At 24.8% G+C, this 17523-nt stretch overlaps 6 protein-coding genes across 6 annotated transcripts; 3 read left to right on the top strand and 3 right to left on the bottom strand.

The window, feature by feature from the left end:
- Window positions 1–481: 481 nt before the first annotated feature.
- Window positions 482–2584, top strand: Phum_PHUM003090 (tubulin beta chain, putative; the record flags this gene model as incomplete). The annotated part of the gene is made up of 8 exons (XM_002422560.1): window positions 482–505; window positions 607–639; window positions 967–1052; window positions 1097–1433; window positions 1503–1699; window positions 1781–2030; window positions 2102–2319; window positions 2440–2584. 8 exons carry the CDS (start codon window positions 482–484, stop codon window positions 2582–2584), a joined length of 1290 nt encoding a protein of 429 aa, XP_002422605.1.
- A 438-nt stretch (window positions 2585–3022) lies between these two features.
- Phum_PHUM003080 (uncharacterized protein) lies at window positions 3023–4963 on the bottom strand (the record flags this gene model as incomplete). The annotated part of the gene is made up of 2 exons (XM_002422559.1): window positions 3023–4281; window positions 4342–4963. 2 exons carry the CDS (start codon window positions 4961–4963, stop codon window positions 3023–3025), a joined length of 1881 nt encoding a protein of 626 aa, XP_002422604.1.
- Window positions 4964–6085: 1122 nt separating this feature from the next.
- Phum_PHUM003070 (tRNA pseudouridine synthase A, putative) lies at window positions 6086–7933 on the top strand (the record flags this gene model as incomplete). The annotated part of the gene is made up of 5 exons (XM_002422558.1): window positions 6086–6158; window positions 6303–6671; window positions 6744–7014; window positions 7245–7646; window positions 7816–7933. The coding sequence occupies 5 exons, from the start codon at window positions 6086–6088 to the stop codon at window positions 7931–7933; spliced, it is 1233 nt and encodes a 410-aa protein (XP_002422603.1).
- Window positions 7934–9767: 1834 nt separating this feature from the next.
- Phum_PHUM003060 (uncharacterized protein) lies at window positions 9768–11172 on the bottom strand (the record flags this gene model as incomplete). Its single annotated transcript, XM_002422557.1, has 4 exons — window positions 9768–10112; window positions 10646–10647; window positions 10798–11015; window positions 11084–11172. The coding sequence occupies 4 exons, from the start codon at window positions 11170–11172 to the stop codon at window positions 9768–9770; spliced, it is 654 nt and encodes a 217-aa protein (XP_002422602.1).
- Window positions 11173–11808: 636 nt separating this feature from the next.
- On the top strand, window positions 11809–15124 carry Phum_PHUM003050 (uncharacterized protein; the record flags this gene model as incomplete). Its single annotated transcript, XM_002422556.1, has 8 exons — window positions 11809–11868; window positions 12124–12981; window positions 13052–13373; window positions 13465–13653; window positions 13758–13940; window positions 14079–14189; window positions 14303–14463; window positions 14534–15124. 8 exons carry the CDS (start codon window positions 11809–11811, stop codon window positions 15122–15124), a joined length of 2475 nt encoding a protein of 824 aa, XP_002422601.1.
- Window positions 15125–15512: 388 nt separating this feature from the next.
- Phum_PHUM003040 (Clathrin light chain, putative) lies at window positions 15513–17288 on the bottom strand (the record flags this gene model as incomplete). The annotated part of the gene is made up of 5 exons (XM_002422555.1): window positions 15513–15681; window positions 15919–16030; window positions 16132–16230; window positions 16689–16805; window positions 17162–17288. 5 exons carry the CDS (start codon window positions 17286–17288, stop codon window positions 15513–15515), a joined length of 624 nt encoding a protein of 207 aa, XP_002422600.1.
- Between the last annotated feature and the right edge of the window lie 235 nt (window positions 17289–17523).

Genomic DNA, 17523 nt, shown 5'->3' with positions numbered 1-17523 from the left:
ATAAAGTAAAAAAAGGCTTTGTGTGGAAAATTAAAACGAAAAAGAAGTACGGAAGTGTAATACAAAATTAAAATTAATAAAATTTCAATTAATTTACAAATAATTATTTTTTCTAACTTTGAGTTTTATTTTTTTTTTTCGAATTGAATTGAAGTTTTAGGAAGTATTTAAATTAACGAGTGTATTTTACTTTAAAAAATGAAAATATTTGTTCGAAATATTTCTATTAATTTAAAATAACATTTGAAGTCTATTGTTTACCCGACCAATTACATTCGGCTTTATCACCAAATCAATCCGCAAATAAAAAAAGAACCAAATATTTTTTTAAAAATTTTAAAAATTTTCATATTTTTTATAAAATTATTGTCATAAGTAAAATTTTCGTAATTTATTTTACTTTTTAAACGGAAAATTACACTTTTTTAAAATGGATTTGTACATAATTAACTCATTTGATAATTAGGCGGATGAATAAATAATGAAAAACGTTAAAACTTTTTTGGTAATAAATTTTGATACGGATTTTGTTTCGTTAGGAATTAATTGAATTTTGATAAAATTTAAAATTTAAAATTTAAAATGCGAGAAATTGTTCATCTTCAGGCAGGTCAATGTGGTAATCAAATTGGAGCAAAGGTAATAATAATTAGATAGTTAAGTTTTACATCTTAAAAAAAAAAAAAAAAAAGTTTGAAAATGTTTTACCGTTGTTCCTAAATTGTTTGTGTTTCCAACATGGATGAAAATACTTATTTGTATAACAATGACATTTTATCCAGCATTTCAATTTGCATAAAATTCTTTGTTCCCATTCTTAAATTTTATCATTTCACATCTCTACGGCAATTTTTCACGTAATGTTTTCATAACTACAAAAATAACTTTTAAAAAAAATTATCTGAAAAAAATTTAAATTAATGATTGTAGTACACAAATTCTAAATGGATTATATATATATTTTAGTTTTGGGAGGTTATCTCGGATGAACATGGGATAGATCTATATGGCCGGTACGAAGGAGATTCCGAGCTGCAACTTGAAAGAAATAAGTGTTTATTACAATGAAGCAGCCGGTGGAAAATACGTACCCCAGAGCTATTCTTATTGACTTAGAGCCTGGTACAATGGATTCCGTACGTTCAGGCTTGTTCGGTCAAATTTTCAGGCCGGATAATTTTGTTTTTGGTCATAGTGGAGCAGGTAATAACTGGGCAAAAGGACATTACACCGAAGGAGCCGAATTAGTCGATTCGGTTATGGATGTCGTTAGAAAAGAAGCAGAGGGATGTGATTGTCTTCAAGGATTTCAACTAACTCATTCTCTCGGTGGTGGTACCGGATCGGGACTCGGTACTTTATTAATATCGAAAATAAGAGAAGAATACCCGGATAGAATCATGAACACTTTCAGTGTCGTCCCTTCACCAAAGGTACTTGATATTTGTACGATTAAAATAAAACGGATTTTTTTGTTAATGAAAGATAATTGTGATTATTAGGTGTCTGATACAGTGGTAGAACCATATAATGCAACACTTTCCATTCATCAATTAGTAGAGCACACCGATGAAACCTATTGTATCGATAATGAAGCGTTGTACGACATTTGTTACAGAACATTAAAAATTACTCCAACTTATGGAGATCTTAATCATCTTGTATCTTCCACCATGTCAGGTGTAACAACTTGTTTAAGGTAATTAAAAAATAAATCAATTATTTCTACCCTCTCTAAGTAGAACTTTACATGAAGTTAACAAAAATTATTCTTTTACAGGTTTCCAGGACAATTAAACGCTGATTTGCGTAAGCTCGCCGTAAATATGGTGCCATTTCCAAGGTTACACTTTTTTATGCCTGGTTTTGCACCATTAACTTCCAGAGGTTGTCAACAATATCGTGCACTAACTGTTCCCGAATTAACTCAGCAAATGTTTGACGCAAAGAACATGATGGCTGCTTGCGATCCCAGACACGGACGTTATTTAACCGTTGCTGCTATATTTAGAGGAAGAATGTCTATGAAAGTACGTGTTGACGATTGGTAACAAACTGAATTTTTAACAGAAAAATATTAATCGATATTAATTAATTATAGGAAGTCGACGAACAAATGCTTAATATTCAAAATAAAAATAGTAGCTATTTTGTGGAATGGATACCAAATAATGTTAAGACAGCTGTATGTGATATCCCTCCACGTGGATTGAAAATGTCTGCAACTTTTATTGGAAATTCTACCTCAATTCAAGAACTTTTCAAGAGGGTATCTGAACAATTTTCTGCCATGTTTAAAAGAAAAGCTTTTCTTCACTGGTGAGTCACACACGTACGATACAACAAAATAAATTATAAAAATGAATTAAAATCAATAATAATAAATTTTAAAATTTTTTTTAGGTATACCGGAGAAGGTATGGACGAAATGGAATTCAGTGAAGCGGAAGAAAATTTATCGGATTTGGTTTCAGAATATCAACAGTATCAAGAAGCAGCGGTAGATGATGATGAAGATTGTGAAGAGGGCGAGGGTGACGAAGAAGAAGTAAATGAAGATGATGAGGAAACTCCTGAAAACTAAGCTCTTTTGTGTATCAAGGAAAATCCGTAGTCGTATTTTGTTTTTTTTTTTTTAAATCTTTATTTTTTTTATTTTTTTGATTTTGTTTAAAGCATTTGTTTATTTTTATCTATATACATAATAAATAATTTTTACATAGACTAGATTTTTTTATTTAAATTTTAACCAGAAAAAATTATTAAAGGGTTGCATTAAGGGGATGAATATTTAAGAAGAATTTCTAAAAATTTTCTAATAAATTAGAAAATTGTTAGCCGTGATAAAAATGTTAAGAATAATGCCGAAGCAAAAAAAAGCAAAAAAAAATTAGATATTCAATATTTTTAATATTTGTTTTTTTTTTTTTTTTTGTATAATTTACTAATAATACATATTTAACGGGAGTTTAGTAATATAATTACGCCTAAAGTTTTATAATAGGAATTTTTTTTTCCAAATTTAATTTAAATTAAATTGAATGTTAGGATCGACGCTTTGAAATAATTGAGTATTGTCGGCGGCTATTATAATAAATTCTCTGGGTCCCATCATTTCTACAGTGTTATGATATTCATAATCGTTAGATTGTTTTTCTTCATTATCAACAGCAATTATTTGATAAACCGCCTTTTCGGACGTATCCAAATGTTTAAAATCATTAACTTCGACACTTGTATTGACTTCATCTTGCAGGGGAAAAATTTCGGTGACTGGTAACGGTGACTGAGGTCTGTACATCATGACTTCCTGACAATCTGGAAGGTTTTCATTTTTAACAGTTTCCAATTGCGAATCTCCGGTCGTATCATTTTTCCAAATATCACAAAGGTTTTTTAGAGATTCTTTAATTTGAGTCACGACAGAATGTTGCAATTTTCCCGACAAAAGATGTGCCTTAACATCATTTAAATAATTAATACAGTCTTGTAAAAGTTCATCGTTAACATTTCTCGTTTCATTTTCACTAGGAACATTAAATATTTGAATGGCATCAGGATCGTCGATATTTTCTTCATTTTCCGGACTAATTACTTGTAAATTATTATTATTATTCGCAGAAGTGATTTCTTTGGAACAAGGAAATTGAAAATTTTGCCTCGAATCAAATGAATTTTTTATCCCATCCGGTTTCTGCACTGCTTCTGCCGTTATCCTAAATAAACTTCTATTTTTCCTCGCAAGAGCTCTTAATGTCCTAATTGACATGCCATATTTTCTTCTTCTACCCTTTCTCAAATCATGATTTTCATCTTGCAAAAACTCTTCAGTCTCACCTAATTTTGAAATCTCTGAAAATCTTCTTTTGATTTCCATCGTAATCGAAGATGGTAGTGGATGATGTTCTGTGTCAGCAATACTAACAGGATGAGTATGAGAAGGGAAATAAGTAACCTTAACAGTTCCATCTTTAAATTGTTTGACATTCATTTGAGACCAACATAACCTTCCAGTTTTAATTCTCCCCTTTTTGTTTCTTCTTTCCGTTTTCCTAGGTGTCGATGTATGAGTCCTGTCACTTCCATCATGTTGACAAACATAATAAGTATTAACAGAAACTCCACTCACGTTTGAACCGGTTTGTTTTGAATAATATGTAAATGTTTCTTCTTCTTCTTTTTCTTTCCATATTAAAAACTCATCGAATGAATTAAAATTTAATATTTTCGGATCTTGAATAATCATGTTGTGATCTTTTTTCATATGCGCAATAAGTTGAGCTTTGTGATAAAATAACAAATTACAATTTGATATTAAACAATGTTTACATTTTTTTTTACCATCTTTACATTTTAATTTATGCTTTTTCATGTCCCATTCCTGAGAATAAGTTCTTCCACATTGACACATGTACCTGGGACTTTTCTCATTGTCGGGACAAAGTTTACAAGAAGTCATGTGCCTTTTTAAATTATAATTCGATGAAAAATGTTTACCGCACTTTGAACATAAAGCAGCTCCTAATGAATGAACCTTGCAATTTGACAAATGTTTTTTCAATAATGTTCTTGAAGCAAATTGTTTATTACATTCTCCACACAATACAGTTTCTTCTAAATTTAATTCAGGTTTGCAAGTTAAATTATTATTTTTGTTTAAATCTTGTTTATAATTATTTTCATCACTATTCCTACTAATATTTTTAATATTATTTTGAGAAAATTTATTTATATCATCATCTTCGACAACCTTGTGTTTGATATTTTTTTTTTCAAGAGTTCCATTAAGCAAAGCTGATAAATTAGTTTTGTGATGTAAATTTGTAGATAACAGTTGGACTTCGATAACTTTTTCTTTACTATCTAAATGATTTAATGATGGTTCGACATTTATAATATCACCATTAGAATCTGCATATTTTGTAACAATGATGTTGGTAGTACTAGATGTATCACCTTTCATTTCATTTTTTATTTTATCTGAATATATTATATTATCAATTTGATGATTGAACTCGCATGAATTAATCACTAATGGTTTGGAACTTTCATAAATATCATTAATGTCCATTGTAAGAAAATCAATAGTACTGTTTCTGTTTAAAAAATTTTACCTAAAAAAAAAAAAAATTTGAAACCTGATTTACCTTGACCTGAAAGGTATTTTAATTAATCGAAATCAATATAGTTTCAAATTAATACAAAAGTCAATAAAAATAATAATAATGACAGTTCAAATAAACACGCAGATAATGTTTTAATTTAAAAATTTAATAAACAAAACCTAACCGAATAGTTTTAAGATAAATGAATAAAAAAAAAAAATCATACTCATAAGATCTGTTAGCTTTTCCAAAAGCTCCTGAAATTTAACCGTTTTCGAAAGTAACACTAACGACTTAATGAAAAATTATTATTTTTTTTTTCCATTTAAAAAAAAAATTATTAACTATATATATATATTGGTTTTGCGTATATGCATATTTATAATTAATTTAAAAAAAAAAATTAACAATTTAATTGTTTTAAACCTGTATAAAGAAAATCACTTATTCAAATCATGGTAAATTATTTTTTAAAAAAATAATAATAATAATAATAATAAGTAAGAGACATAATAAATGATAAATTTGTCTAAAACTTGGTAAATTAGTCTTAATTGTTGATTCTATATAAACCAGAACAACCACCATTGAAAACCAACAATATTCCGTAGAGTAAGAAAATTATTTTATATATTAAATTGAAATCATTTAATTCTAAAAAAATTCATGATTTTATTTTATTATTTATTATTTATTTTTTTTTATTACAAATATTAAATAAAAGTTAATTTAAATTTAAAAAAAATGATTATTAATTATTTATAAGAAATTTTTATTGCAATCTATTCTGTTGATTTATTTCAGTAACATGCGACAGTTTATTATTTTTTTTACATAATTTTAAATGATTCTCGTTTATTATGGATTAGATTTTCGTAAATCTTATTTTTAATATTCTGTTTATTCATTTAAACTATCAAAAAATTGTTTTCATAACATTTATATTACGATGTAAATGTGGTTGAAAAATTTATTATAGTATGGCTAAGCTTCTTCCAAGTATAAAAAATTTTAAACTTATTTTAAACAAAGCACAGAAATACCTGAAATTAGGTAATGAATTATAAAAAAAAGTTGCATAAATCGAGGATTTTTTTTAAATTAAAAAATTTTTAAACATAAATAGTATTTATAATAAATGTTAATTTTTCTAAATTACATATATATATACTCATTTCATTTGTTTTTAATTTTTAGCTTTTATTAATGTAAGAAAACTAAAAGAAAAATCTGGAATGGAAGAAGAATTAACAAAAATAACTGATTATGAACCGCAAAGTAAAAGACTTTGTACCGAAAATATAGAAAATGATTTAAATGATCAAAAATTAAAAATCAGAAAAAGAAATGTAGCACTTTTAATGGCTTACAATGGCTCCAATTATCATGGAATGCAAAAAAATTTGGATTTTAAAACAATCGAATATGAACTTCTTAATGCTTTGGTAAAAGCAAATTTAATTCCTTCCGAAGCAATCGATAATCTGCCATTAATACATTTTCAAAGAGCAGCTAGAACAGATAAAGGTGTATCAGCTGCCAAACAAGTAGTCTCATTCAAAATAGGTATTTTTAGAATAAATGTAAATTTGCAAAATAAATTTTTAAAATCAAAAACAAAATTTTTAATTTTTGCAGCCGAAAACTTTCAAGTTGAAAAAATAAATATGTTTTTACCGGAAGACATCAGAGTGTTCAGTATAAAAAGAGTAACTAAAGGTTTTAATTGTAAAAATCAATGCACTGCTAGAACTTATTCATATACATTACCAACATTTGCTCTGGCGCCTGAATTTCATGATGAATATCCGAAAAATTACAGAATTGATAAATTAACTATTCAAAAAACAAATGAAATTTTGAGCCAATATTTGGGCACTCATCCTTTTCATAATTTCACTTCGAAAAAGTAAGTATTAAAATTTATATAACTACTGTTAAAAGTTCATTGGGATTTCTGTCGCAAAAAAAAGAGTTAAATTACCATGCACACTTACAAGTAAAAAAAAATTTTGGTAGTTTTACATTAAAATTATACTGTACTAATTTAGAAATTTAATACTCTAATTGTATACTAAATTTAATGCTAAATGTTTGTACACTAAGTGAAATTTGTAATTCTATACTTTATTGTAATAGGGATGGAAGAGATCCAAGTGCTAAAAGATATATTATGAGTTTTGAAGCGGAGGAACCTTTTTTAGAAAATGAAGAAGAATTTATTACTCTAAAAGTTAAAGGTCAAAGTTTTATGTTGCATCAAATAAGAAAAATGGTGGGTTACACAATAGCAGTTATGAAAGGTTTCGCTTCTGAAGCCATACAATCTAAAATATGGACAAACGAGAAAGTATCTCTACCAATGGCTCCAGGTTTAGGTTTAGTTTTAGAAGATGTTCATTATGATAAATATAATAAAAAATTTGGAAGTGATGGCATGCACCATCCTCTTACATGGGAGGAAGTATGCAACGAATTAAAAGAATTTAGAAGAAAAAAAATTTTTTCAAATATTATTTCTGTCGAAATGGAGAGTCAACAGTATCCTTTTGAAAATTTTAAAATTTAAAATTTCTTCTTCTTTTTTTTTTTTTTTTTTCTTATCATCATAATAAATTACTCGAAATTCAACTTGTAATTAAATTTTTTTTATGATTCTTTAATAAAATTTATATATTTATCTTTAAAATTTTTCTTAACAATTTTGTAGAATGTTTAATTGGTTGCAATTCATGCCAAAACATAAGTTTGAACTTACTGAAGATGAACTGGAGATGAACAATAAAAAGGAAGAATCACTAGATGAAAACAGTGCAGTATATTCATAACTATTCAGTTGGAATGTAAGGTCTAATTGTTATCCATTTAAATCTTCATTCCTTTATATTGAAACTCATGAAAATACATCTGAAAAATTTACTTTTTTTTTTTATTTAAATTTACAGAAAATTTTAAAAAAAAAAATGTAATTAAATTTTTCTACCGATTTTAACAATAAATGATAATTTTTTAATTGTTCAGTAAAAAGCGAATAATTTGTTTTAAAAAAATTTAACCCATCTATTAAACCCTACAACATTTATTTTATAATCTTTTAAATATTTTATAATTTTTATTATTGGTTTTATAAGTTAAAAGTCAGTTATATATACACATAATATAAAAATTACTTCTCGAACAAAAGAAATAATGGCATAAATATCAAAGTTCAACTGTTTTCTAAGCAAAAATAAGAATTTTTTACATATTTTTCGGTAATTAGTAAAATATTGATATTAAAATTAAACAATCTAAAAGTCACCATCGTTTATCTAAAACCATCATGAGTTTTTTTTTTTGTCTGAATATAGTACTAAAATTAGACAAATAAAAATTTTTTTTTTTGAAATCAAGTCCTTACCAATTGTAAACTGATTTTTAATTGATTTTTTTCAACCACTTTAAGAAAAAAAGAGAATAAATTACATCACAAAATTAAAAAGGATAAAAAAACGTTAAGAGAGTAAAATCACTAGTTTTAAAAAAAAAAAAGGTTTGAATTAAAGCAAAAAAAACCGTTAATTCATAACCGACTCGAAAAGATTTTTGCTCAAATTTAAAAATTAAGCGCAAAAGCCGTATTACTCATAAACCTTAATTATAAAACCTTAGAGAACCGCAAAAATTTTCCTTTTAAGCAAATATATAAGAGATAAAAATATTCTTCATCTGAAAATTTAAAACCGTTTCTAATCTCTAATCCCTCTTACAGACAAATGAAATTTGCTCCGCCATATTTTGTTATTAATTAGTAGCTTTCTTTTCAAATTTATTAATATTTTCAAAAACCAAAAAAGATTTTATATATATATATATATCTCCTCTAAATTTTTTGCATCAAATGTAAAAACTCTAACTGATCGCTTAACAAATTTAATTATTACTACGCCTCTTAAAAATAAAAATTATAGTATTTTTTTTTCAAGTTGATAAAATTTCTATGACCTGCATATCCATTTTCTTAGATTAAAAATTCACCAGAGGCTTTCAGATATAAAATAACAGTCTGTCAAAAAAAAAAGCATAAAATTCTTTTTTAAAAAAACTTTCCTACTGTTTTAAAAACCTGACCTTTAACCTTTAATTGGGTTTTTGTATTCTGTAACTGTACAACAATTTAAATCCATGCTTTAACTATCTATTGATACTTCTAGAAGGAATTACTTCTATAAACAATACAGTAATCTTTGAATAATGTTCTTCATTTAAAAATCTTACTCCTTTCCATATTTATTTACAATTTATTTATTTAAATAATTTTTATTTTAAAATTAAAGAAAAAAAAATTTGACATGATATTATAATGCTACGGGGTATTCTAATTTTCCCTTTTTTTCTCATATTTTTATAAATATTCTAAATAATTAAGTGTAATAATTCTTATTGTAAATGCATTCTTTTATAACTGCTTAATTTCATTACATATTAATTACTTAAAAATAACTGAACACATTTCGGTAAATCATATACACATACTACTTTTACTCTCGGTAAGTTTACTTATACACTAATAGTTAATTTTTATAATAATCTATTAACAAAAAAAAAAAAAAAAAAAAAAAAAAAAAAAAAAAAAAAAAAGTTACCTGAGGAATTATAATAGTAATATAAGATTTAGGAAAATTACAGTTTTGTTCTAGGCTCACATGAGACAAATATTGAATTAGCTTTAGATTTAGCCAAATCTGATGCAGTTTTTGCAACATCTCTAAGCTTTTCAGTTTTTGATGCGATATTAGAATTTTCTTCAATTGTAACTGTAGAAGCATTTTGTGGAAACATTCCGGAAAGAACATAATTAAATCCTGTTATCATTTTTTGACAGTTTCTACGAAACCTCTCCAACCCGAAAGCAATTATTGCTTTTCTAAATCCAAACACTTGAGAATCAATCCAAGCAGAGCGATAAGCAACAGTCCAATTAGAATTTTCTTGACTTGTCTTATAAGTAACTTTCTCAACCACACTCTGAAATATAAAATACATACAAATAATTATTTTTTTAAAATTTTAAAGTTCATGAAAAATTATTATAAAAAATTTCGTAAAGAAAAATGTAATCAACGAACATTTACATCAAATCATGTAAATTACATAAAAATTTAATATTCAAATTAGAAAAATTAGAAATTCAATTAAATTTAAAAAATTGCATAATGAAAATGAGCAATTTCCAAGTGAACAATCCTAACTTAAATTGCAACAATATTACATTATCATCATTATTACTAATAAATTACTTATAAATAACTGTTAATAACTTTTTAAAAAATCTGAATCAGATTTTCAGAGAAAAACAAATTTGCAAAAGAAGTAGAAAAAGATTTAAAATGCAATTTTGAAATTGGAAATAACCAGAATATAAAAAATAAAAATTAATTAGGTCACTATGAAACCACACATACATATTTGTTACAAAAAAAATTTGAAGAAAATTATCAAAAATTTAAGTAGTACACTAAGATCACATTTTTCAACAAAAAAAATTTAACAGAAATCACCACTAAAATTTATTTTTCTATTCCTACAAACTCAGGTAGAAACCTGGATGTTTAAAACCATGAAGAAATACTTACAAATACACACACACACACAGTAATTTTCGCAAAAAATATTTTTAGGTTATAAAACAAATAAAGATAATAAAATATACTTTCCATTATCCTTGCTAATCCAATGTTTCTTGTATAAGTCACTAACAACTTTTCATTTGGGTCAACTATTGATTCTTCAATTATTTTAACTACCCTAGTACTAATAAATCTTTCACCCCATTTTGGAACTCTATTTGTTTTTGTCAATATCCTTTTCGAATAAAGTTTACCATCTTTCACTTCTCTCTGAATAGTATCTTCCGTCAAAACGTGAGAACTAAAATTAAATATTTTTCATTCAGCCAAAAATATGAGAATACATTAGAAATCAAATTGAAAATTTACCTTTGAGGATTCGGATATCTTTTCCAAAATCCTTGAGCAACCTGTTCCCAAGTATAATGAAAAACAGTAGAATTTTCATAATACTTCATAATGAATTAAGAGATTTTATATATATATTATAACTAAAAACAAAATTATTTGAAAAATATATTATTTTTATCTGCAGGCCGTAAAACATAATATTTCAAATATTTTTTTTCATGTTATCAGCAAAATTATATTATTATCATTTTTCCTAAATTAATTTTACTACACCCTGCATAATATAAGAATGAAACGAAATTTTTTACTTAATTACGACGATTATATATTATTTTATAAATACCTTTGTTACAGATGTTAAATCATAAAATTCTATTTTACTTGGCAGCTAAAAATAATTCGAAATTGTGAAATAATAGTTAAATTCCATGCTGAATTTACTCAAGGAGCAGAACAAAATTTCTCTTAAAACTATAGTAGCCAATGTTACCACTCTTACTAACCCCAGCTAAATTTAATTGTTTTTAACTCTATAAGCAGACGATATTATATAAACTACCGTTTGTTTAGCGTTAACGGTTGAAAAAGCGGGAACACCCACTTTTTTTTCACTTAATGACTAAAATTTGTTTTGTTTTTAAATATAATTACTAGCGCAAATATAATAATATTAATTTATGACAAAAAAAGTTTAAATATATATTTGTTTCTATTAATATTACATAAAAGTATACGAGTTAAATATGGAAAAACTAATAAACATTAAAGAACTTACTCCATTTATTACAAATTTGATTGAAAAAGTAAGTAAAATCATTTCGATTTTATTTTTATTTTAAATTATGTATGAATTAACTATTCGTGCCGTACAATCCACGAAAATTATATTTTAAACACAAATATATTAACTTTTTATTTACATTTTTGCTTGTACTTAACGTTCTGTAAGTATTTTAAATTATTAAGAGTATCGAATAAAAAAAAAATTTTCAAAAAAATTAATTTTTTTTTTTTTTTTTACCGTTAAAAATATTGTAATTTTATAATTTGAATCCTAGATTCAATTACTGGATTCCACCTTGGCAACAAGGGAAAAGAAAATAAATTGTGTTGAAGAAATAAATAACATAGTCGCAGATATTCACAAAGTTTTTGTTTCTTCTTTTATAAATGTTGACGATAATGAAAACAATAAAATATTAAAGGAAAAAACAGAAAGAATTTTTAGCAGATTCGAATGGAATGCTAATGTAGCCGTTTCTCCAGATGAATTTCAAAAACATTCTGGCAACATAAAAACATTTATGTCATCTGTTTTAAAATTATTGGGAACCAAAGGATGTGGAATTTTAATTATTGAAATTTACCTTAAATTATGTTCTGATATTGGTTATCAAATGGAAACCATGGAAAGAAATAACCAAAAAATAGAATGTAACAATTTTTCAGCATTGTTTGATAGTATTGTTGCGACAATTCACATCTTACAAAAATATTGGTATCTGACTTTTGTAAACAGTCAAAAAAATTTAATCGCTCTTTGTTTAAGTCAAATTTGCAAGATATTACCTTTCTTATTGAAAATGATCGAAGTAAACAATTCATTTAATGCAAAATTTTCTCTGAAATTATTAAATCAGTGTTTCAATAAATTATCAAAAGTTGTTTTTAATGATGAAAAAAAAGAAACTGAGAATTGCGATCAAGAGTTTTTAAATTTAATGAATTTTTGCATAAAAAAATTCAATAACTTATCGGAAAATTTTCTCGATTTAAAAAGTTACATTGAAAATGCAGAAGAAACTATAAAATTAGTAAAACCGATAATCGATGAGATTTTATGTTATGCTATGTCGATTGCTCACGTCACAAAATCTGAAATTTATCATTCTGTTATTATGAATAGTTGTTCAAAGGTAAACATACTTTTGTATAAAGTAGTAAATTTGAAAATTTATCTAACAATTTAAAAAAATTTAAAAACAGGTGTTACAAGATTTTAAAGACTTAAACGAAAGTTTTGTTCAAAAAGACATAAATAAAATCAAACTGAATGCTTTATCGATTGGAGAATCCATTTGCAACGTGGAAAGACAAGTCAACACAGCTGTATTGTATTTAGTTTTGGATGTTTTTTCTGGAATAAATTGCCCGTTAAAAAACCTAATTGAAAAATGTAAAACGGAAATGTTCAATAATAATAAAACAATGGATGATTTAAATAATTTAGTGTCCGAATTCGATTTACAAATGGATAAAATAATGCAAATTGGTTTTTTTACCATTTCCTGCTCTAACAATATTAACAGTATGTGTTTATTTATTTATTTATTTTTTGAAACGTTTAAACATCTTACTTTTTCAGTCTTTATAATTAAATAAATTATTGTCTCTTGTAGGAAATTTAAGGATTCTGAGTTGTCTTACTTGTTTGGAAACATTAGAAACTGAACTTATTCCATGTTTAACTGAATTATATATTGATTGCAACCCGAATAGTAAATCAAACTTTCAGTACTTGATTGATTTTTGGTTAACAGAATTAACAGAATTAAAAATTTTAATTGATTCTATCATAGATCCAGCCAGTTTTTGCGAAGTATTTTTTATTTTATGTCCTATTTTAAAATTTTTAAACATTTTCATATAACTTTGTAGTCTTTTAAAATTTTTTTTAAATTTTAGGTTGTAGTCAAACAAATACGATGTCAAATTGAAAATTTAAAAAATGAATATGATTCGATAAATGCTACTACTGTACTATATAAAATTGTCAGATACTCGAGAAAATTATTAAAAACTGTTAAGACAAGCCTAAAGGATGATAGTGACATTCCTGAAGGAACAGAGAAATTAATTCATTGCGTTCAATTAAGTAAGATTTACATGAAAAAAAAAAAATTTTAAGGAAAAAAAAAAAAAGATAAAAACATAATTTACTTATAACTTATTTTAGGTATACAAGAATGTGAGGGCATTTTAAAATTATTAAAAAAAAATGATGATGATAAAGTGTTGGAAAGAGCATTGAAAAGAGGAGAATACTTATTACAAACTGTGTCGGAATTGTCTTTAAATTTATTCGAATTAGCTTATAATGAAAATATGAAGACACAATTAACAGGTACGATTTAAAAAAAGAAAATTGGGAAATTTAATTTAATAATAATAATGAAAAATTACAATTTTTTGTTTTTTTTATAGATAATGATTTTAATACTTCATGCAATTTAAAAGCTTTAATCCCTCAAAAAGATTATTTCAAATTGTGTACTAATTCTTCTGATGAAAAAATATCAAGTCCTACTAGTACAGAAATTTTAACCCCTTATATTAATGAGGGTGTGTTAAGAAGTAAAAAAAGAAATTTATTCTATTCTACACCATCAGAAAAAGAAGTAAGTATTATTATGTTAATTTAAATTTTTGTGTTATACATATATAAAGCCTAATTATAAAATTTTTCAGGAAAATTTAAATGAAAATCGACAAAAAAATTTAGATAAGATTAAATTAAATTGGAACAATACTCCGAAATCAATGAAAAGAAGTCGTTGTTGCAAACCGTTAAATTTAAATTTAGAACTTGAAAATAATATAGATTTGGAATTGACATCGATATTACAAAATTTAACTTGTCTAAGACAAACCTTACCTTCAAACACGAATAAATCAATCGAAACGGATGTAAATGAATGTCGGCAAAAAAAAAAAGATGCCATTTGCGACACCGATAATGTAACACAACCCATATTGAAATCGAGCGGATGCTGTGCAAATTTCAATTCAGAAGAAAATGAAAAAAACTCAATGGATGATGATAATTTGACCGAAAATAACATCACACAAGAAGATGAAAATATAAATTTTTCCGATTCTCGATTAAGAAATAATTTATTAAATTCATTAGATTCTCTAACGAAAAATTCAAGTTTAGATTGTCCGAAATCCAATTCCGAATGCGAATTAAATACGTTTGAAAGATTAAACGATATAAAATTTGTTGAAAAAAAAATTGATTACATTAATAATTATGAAAAAAAAAATTTCATACCTTAACAAATTGTTGTTGTTCCTTTTTAAAAGTTGACTTTTTTTTTTTTAAATTAAAAACTTGTACATATTAAAATAAGATTAAAGTTTTTTAAAAAATATATGAAAAAAAATGACAAAACTAATCTTAAAATTTTTTTTTTATTTATGAAATTTATCATAAATTAATAAAGTTTACATACATAATTACTCTAAGGAATTGCCACTATGGGATCTTAAAACTATTTTAATTAAGCAAATATCACTGTAAGTATGAAGAGTATATAAGTTTGAAATGGAATAAGTGTAAGTATATATATATATATGTATATATAAAATTATAATTATAATATTATGGGATGATGTAGTAGTATAAGTTTTTCATAAACGAAGATAAATAATTGCATTGTAAAAATTACTTTTTAGGATTTTGTTTCAATTGAAGAATGATTGAACGCATTCTAGAAACATCTTTGCTACTTTTGCTTGATTTAGGATTAAAATCGCACAATTTAGATATTCTCTCCCATTCAGTGCCTGGTTGTATTGCATCAATATCGGCAACAAATTCTTTTTCAGCATTCCTAAAAAATTTGTTTTTTTTTTTTATCTTAATTATTTTATATATACGTTTCGAATAAAATTTTTTTTTTTTTTTTTTTTTTCGAAAGCTTATTTTTGAAGTATTTATTTTTTTTACTTACATAGCAGATTCCCTGAGATTGCATTAAAAATAATTTTAAAATTTGTTAATATAAAACACAGATGGATAGTCTAATAAAATAAGTCATGTAAATATGTATAAATAAATAAATTCTTACCTGTTTGCCGCTTTTGTTTTTGTAATTAAATCTTCATGATGACGATACCATTCTTCTAATTCTTTTTTAGCAGCCAACCGCCATTCTTCTTTTTTCTTTTCTTCGTTGGCATCTTTAAATAAAAAAAAAAGAAAATTCAATTTATTTTATGCATGAAAATTAATTTAAAATATAAAAAAAACTTTTAAAAAATTATTTTTAATCTCAACACACCTTTCTCTTCTAAACGTCTTTTTTGCTCTTCTCTCCATTTTTTTATTTTTTCCGGTTCTTCACGTACAGGTTTAGGAGTAGGTGTAATATTGGTTGTTTCTGTAAAAAAAAAAAAAAAAAAAAAATTAGCTAATAAAGTTCTAAATTATAAAAATGAAATGAAAAAAAAAAAATTTTGATTTAAAATTATATAATACCTGGTTGGGGAGCAGCAACTTCATTATTTAACGAGTCATTTGGTAGATCTTCTTTGACAACTTCTGGTAGCGAAAAAAAAAAAAAAAATTAAAACCATTAATTTTAAAATAAATTTTTTTTTAATAAATTATAAAATAAATTATAGAATAAAAAGTGAAACTGTTAATCGAGATTATAACTTCCTTTGCATTAAATAAAAAAAAGTGAATGATAAAAAAAACAATTTTGAATTGATATCGAAAACATTTTAGAAATTAAAAAATTGAAAAAAATTAAATGAAAATCATAAAATTATTTAAAATTGTGCAATTAAAAATATTAAAGCTTAAAATTTAAGGAGTCTACAATATTGTACCTACCCCAAGAAGCTAATTCTTGCTCGCTAGTTTTGGAAATATTAGTTTGTTCAGCCCCATCCTCGGTATTATTTGTTTCAGTTATGTCAGAAGAAACATCATTAGATTGTGCAAAGCCATCTAAAGTGTACCAATAACAAAAGATGCAACTTAAAGTGTTTTTTTTTATTCAAACTTTAAAGAATATTGATAATGTAACATCAAAAAACTTAAATAATTTAAGTTCAAGCAAAATTTTTTAAAATAAATACAAACATCGAATATATTTAAAAAAAAAAAAAAAAAAAAATTTTTTTGTTAAATAAAGCTACATGCTCAAATAAAAATAATATTACTTAATAATTAAAAATCAAACAAACAAATAATTGAAATAAAGCATATTTTACAAAAATATATAGATAATATTGATGAATTCATTTAAAAATAAGTTTTTTGTAAAAAAACAATTTTTACAGAATAATAGTATATAGACTTACCATTTGTATTTGGATTGAATGTGGCTGGATTTAAATCATCTTCCAATCCAGCTAAATCATTTTGTTCTCTTGCTAAAAAATCTGCTGCTGGGTCGACATCAGTGAAATTGTCACCAAAATTTTCCATTGTGACCTTATATAAATTATTCTTTTACAATGAATTATTTTATGATGGGAATGTTTTTTTTAAGCGAAAGAAATAGTTTTGATTTTGTTTTATTTCTAAAAAAATTATACATAAATAACTTAAAAAATGTCATTGACAAATATGATTAGATTTTTGTGACCTAATAAAAATTATTCTAAATACATCATTAACTAAAATAATGTTATGTACTTTTACAAGCTTTGACGATACGAAT

Source organism: Pediculus humanus, genomic scaffold (assembly GCF_000006295.1).
Source record: "Pediculus humanus corporis 1103172107363 genomic scaffold, whole genome shotgun sequence".
NCBI lineage: Eukaryota > Metazoa > Arthropoda > Insecta > Psocodea > Pediculidae > Pediculus > Pediculus humanus.
This window is presented reverse-complemented; position numbering and strand designations above follow the sequence as displayed.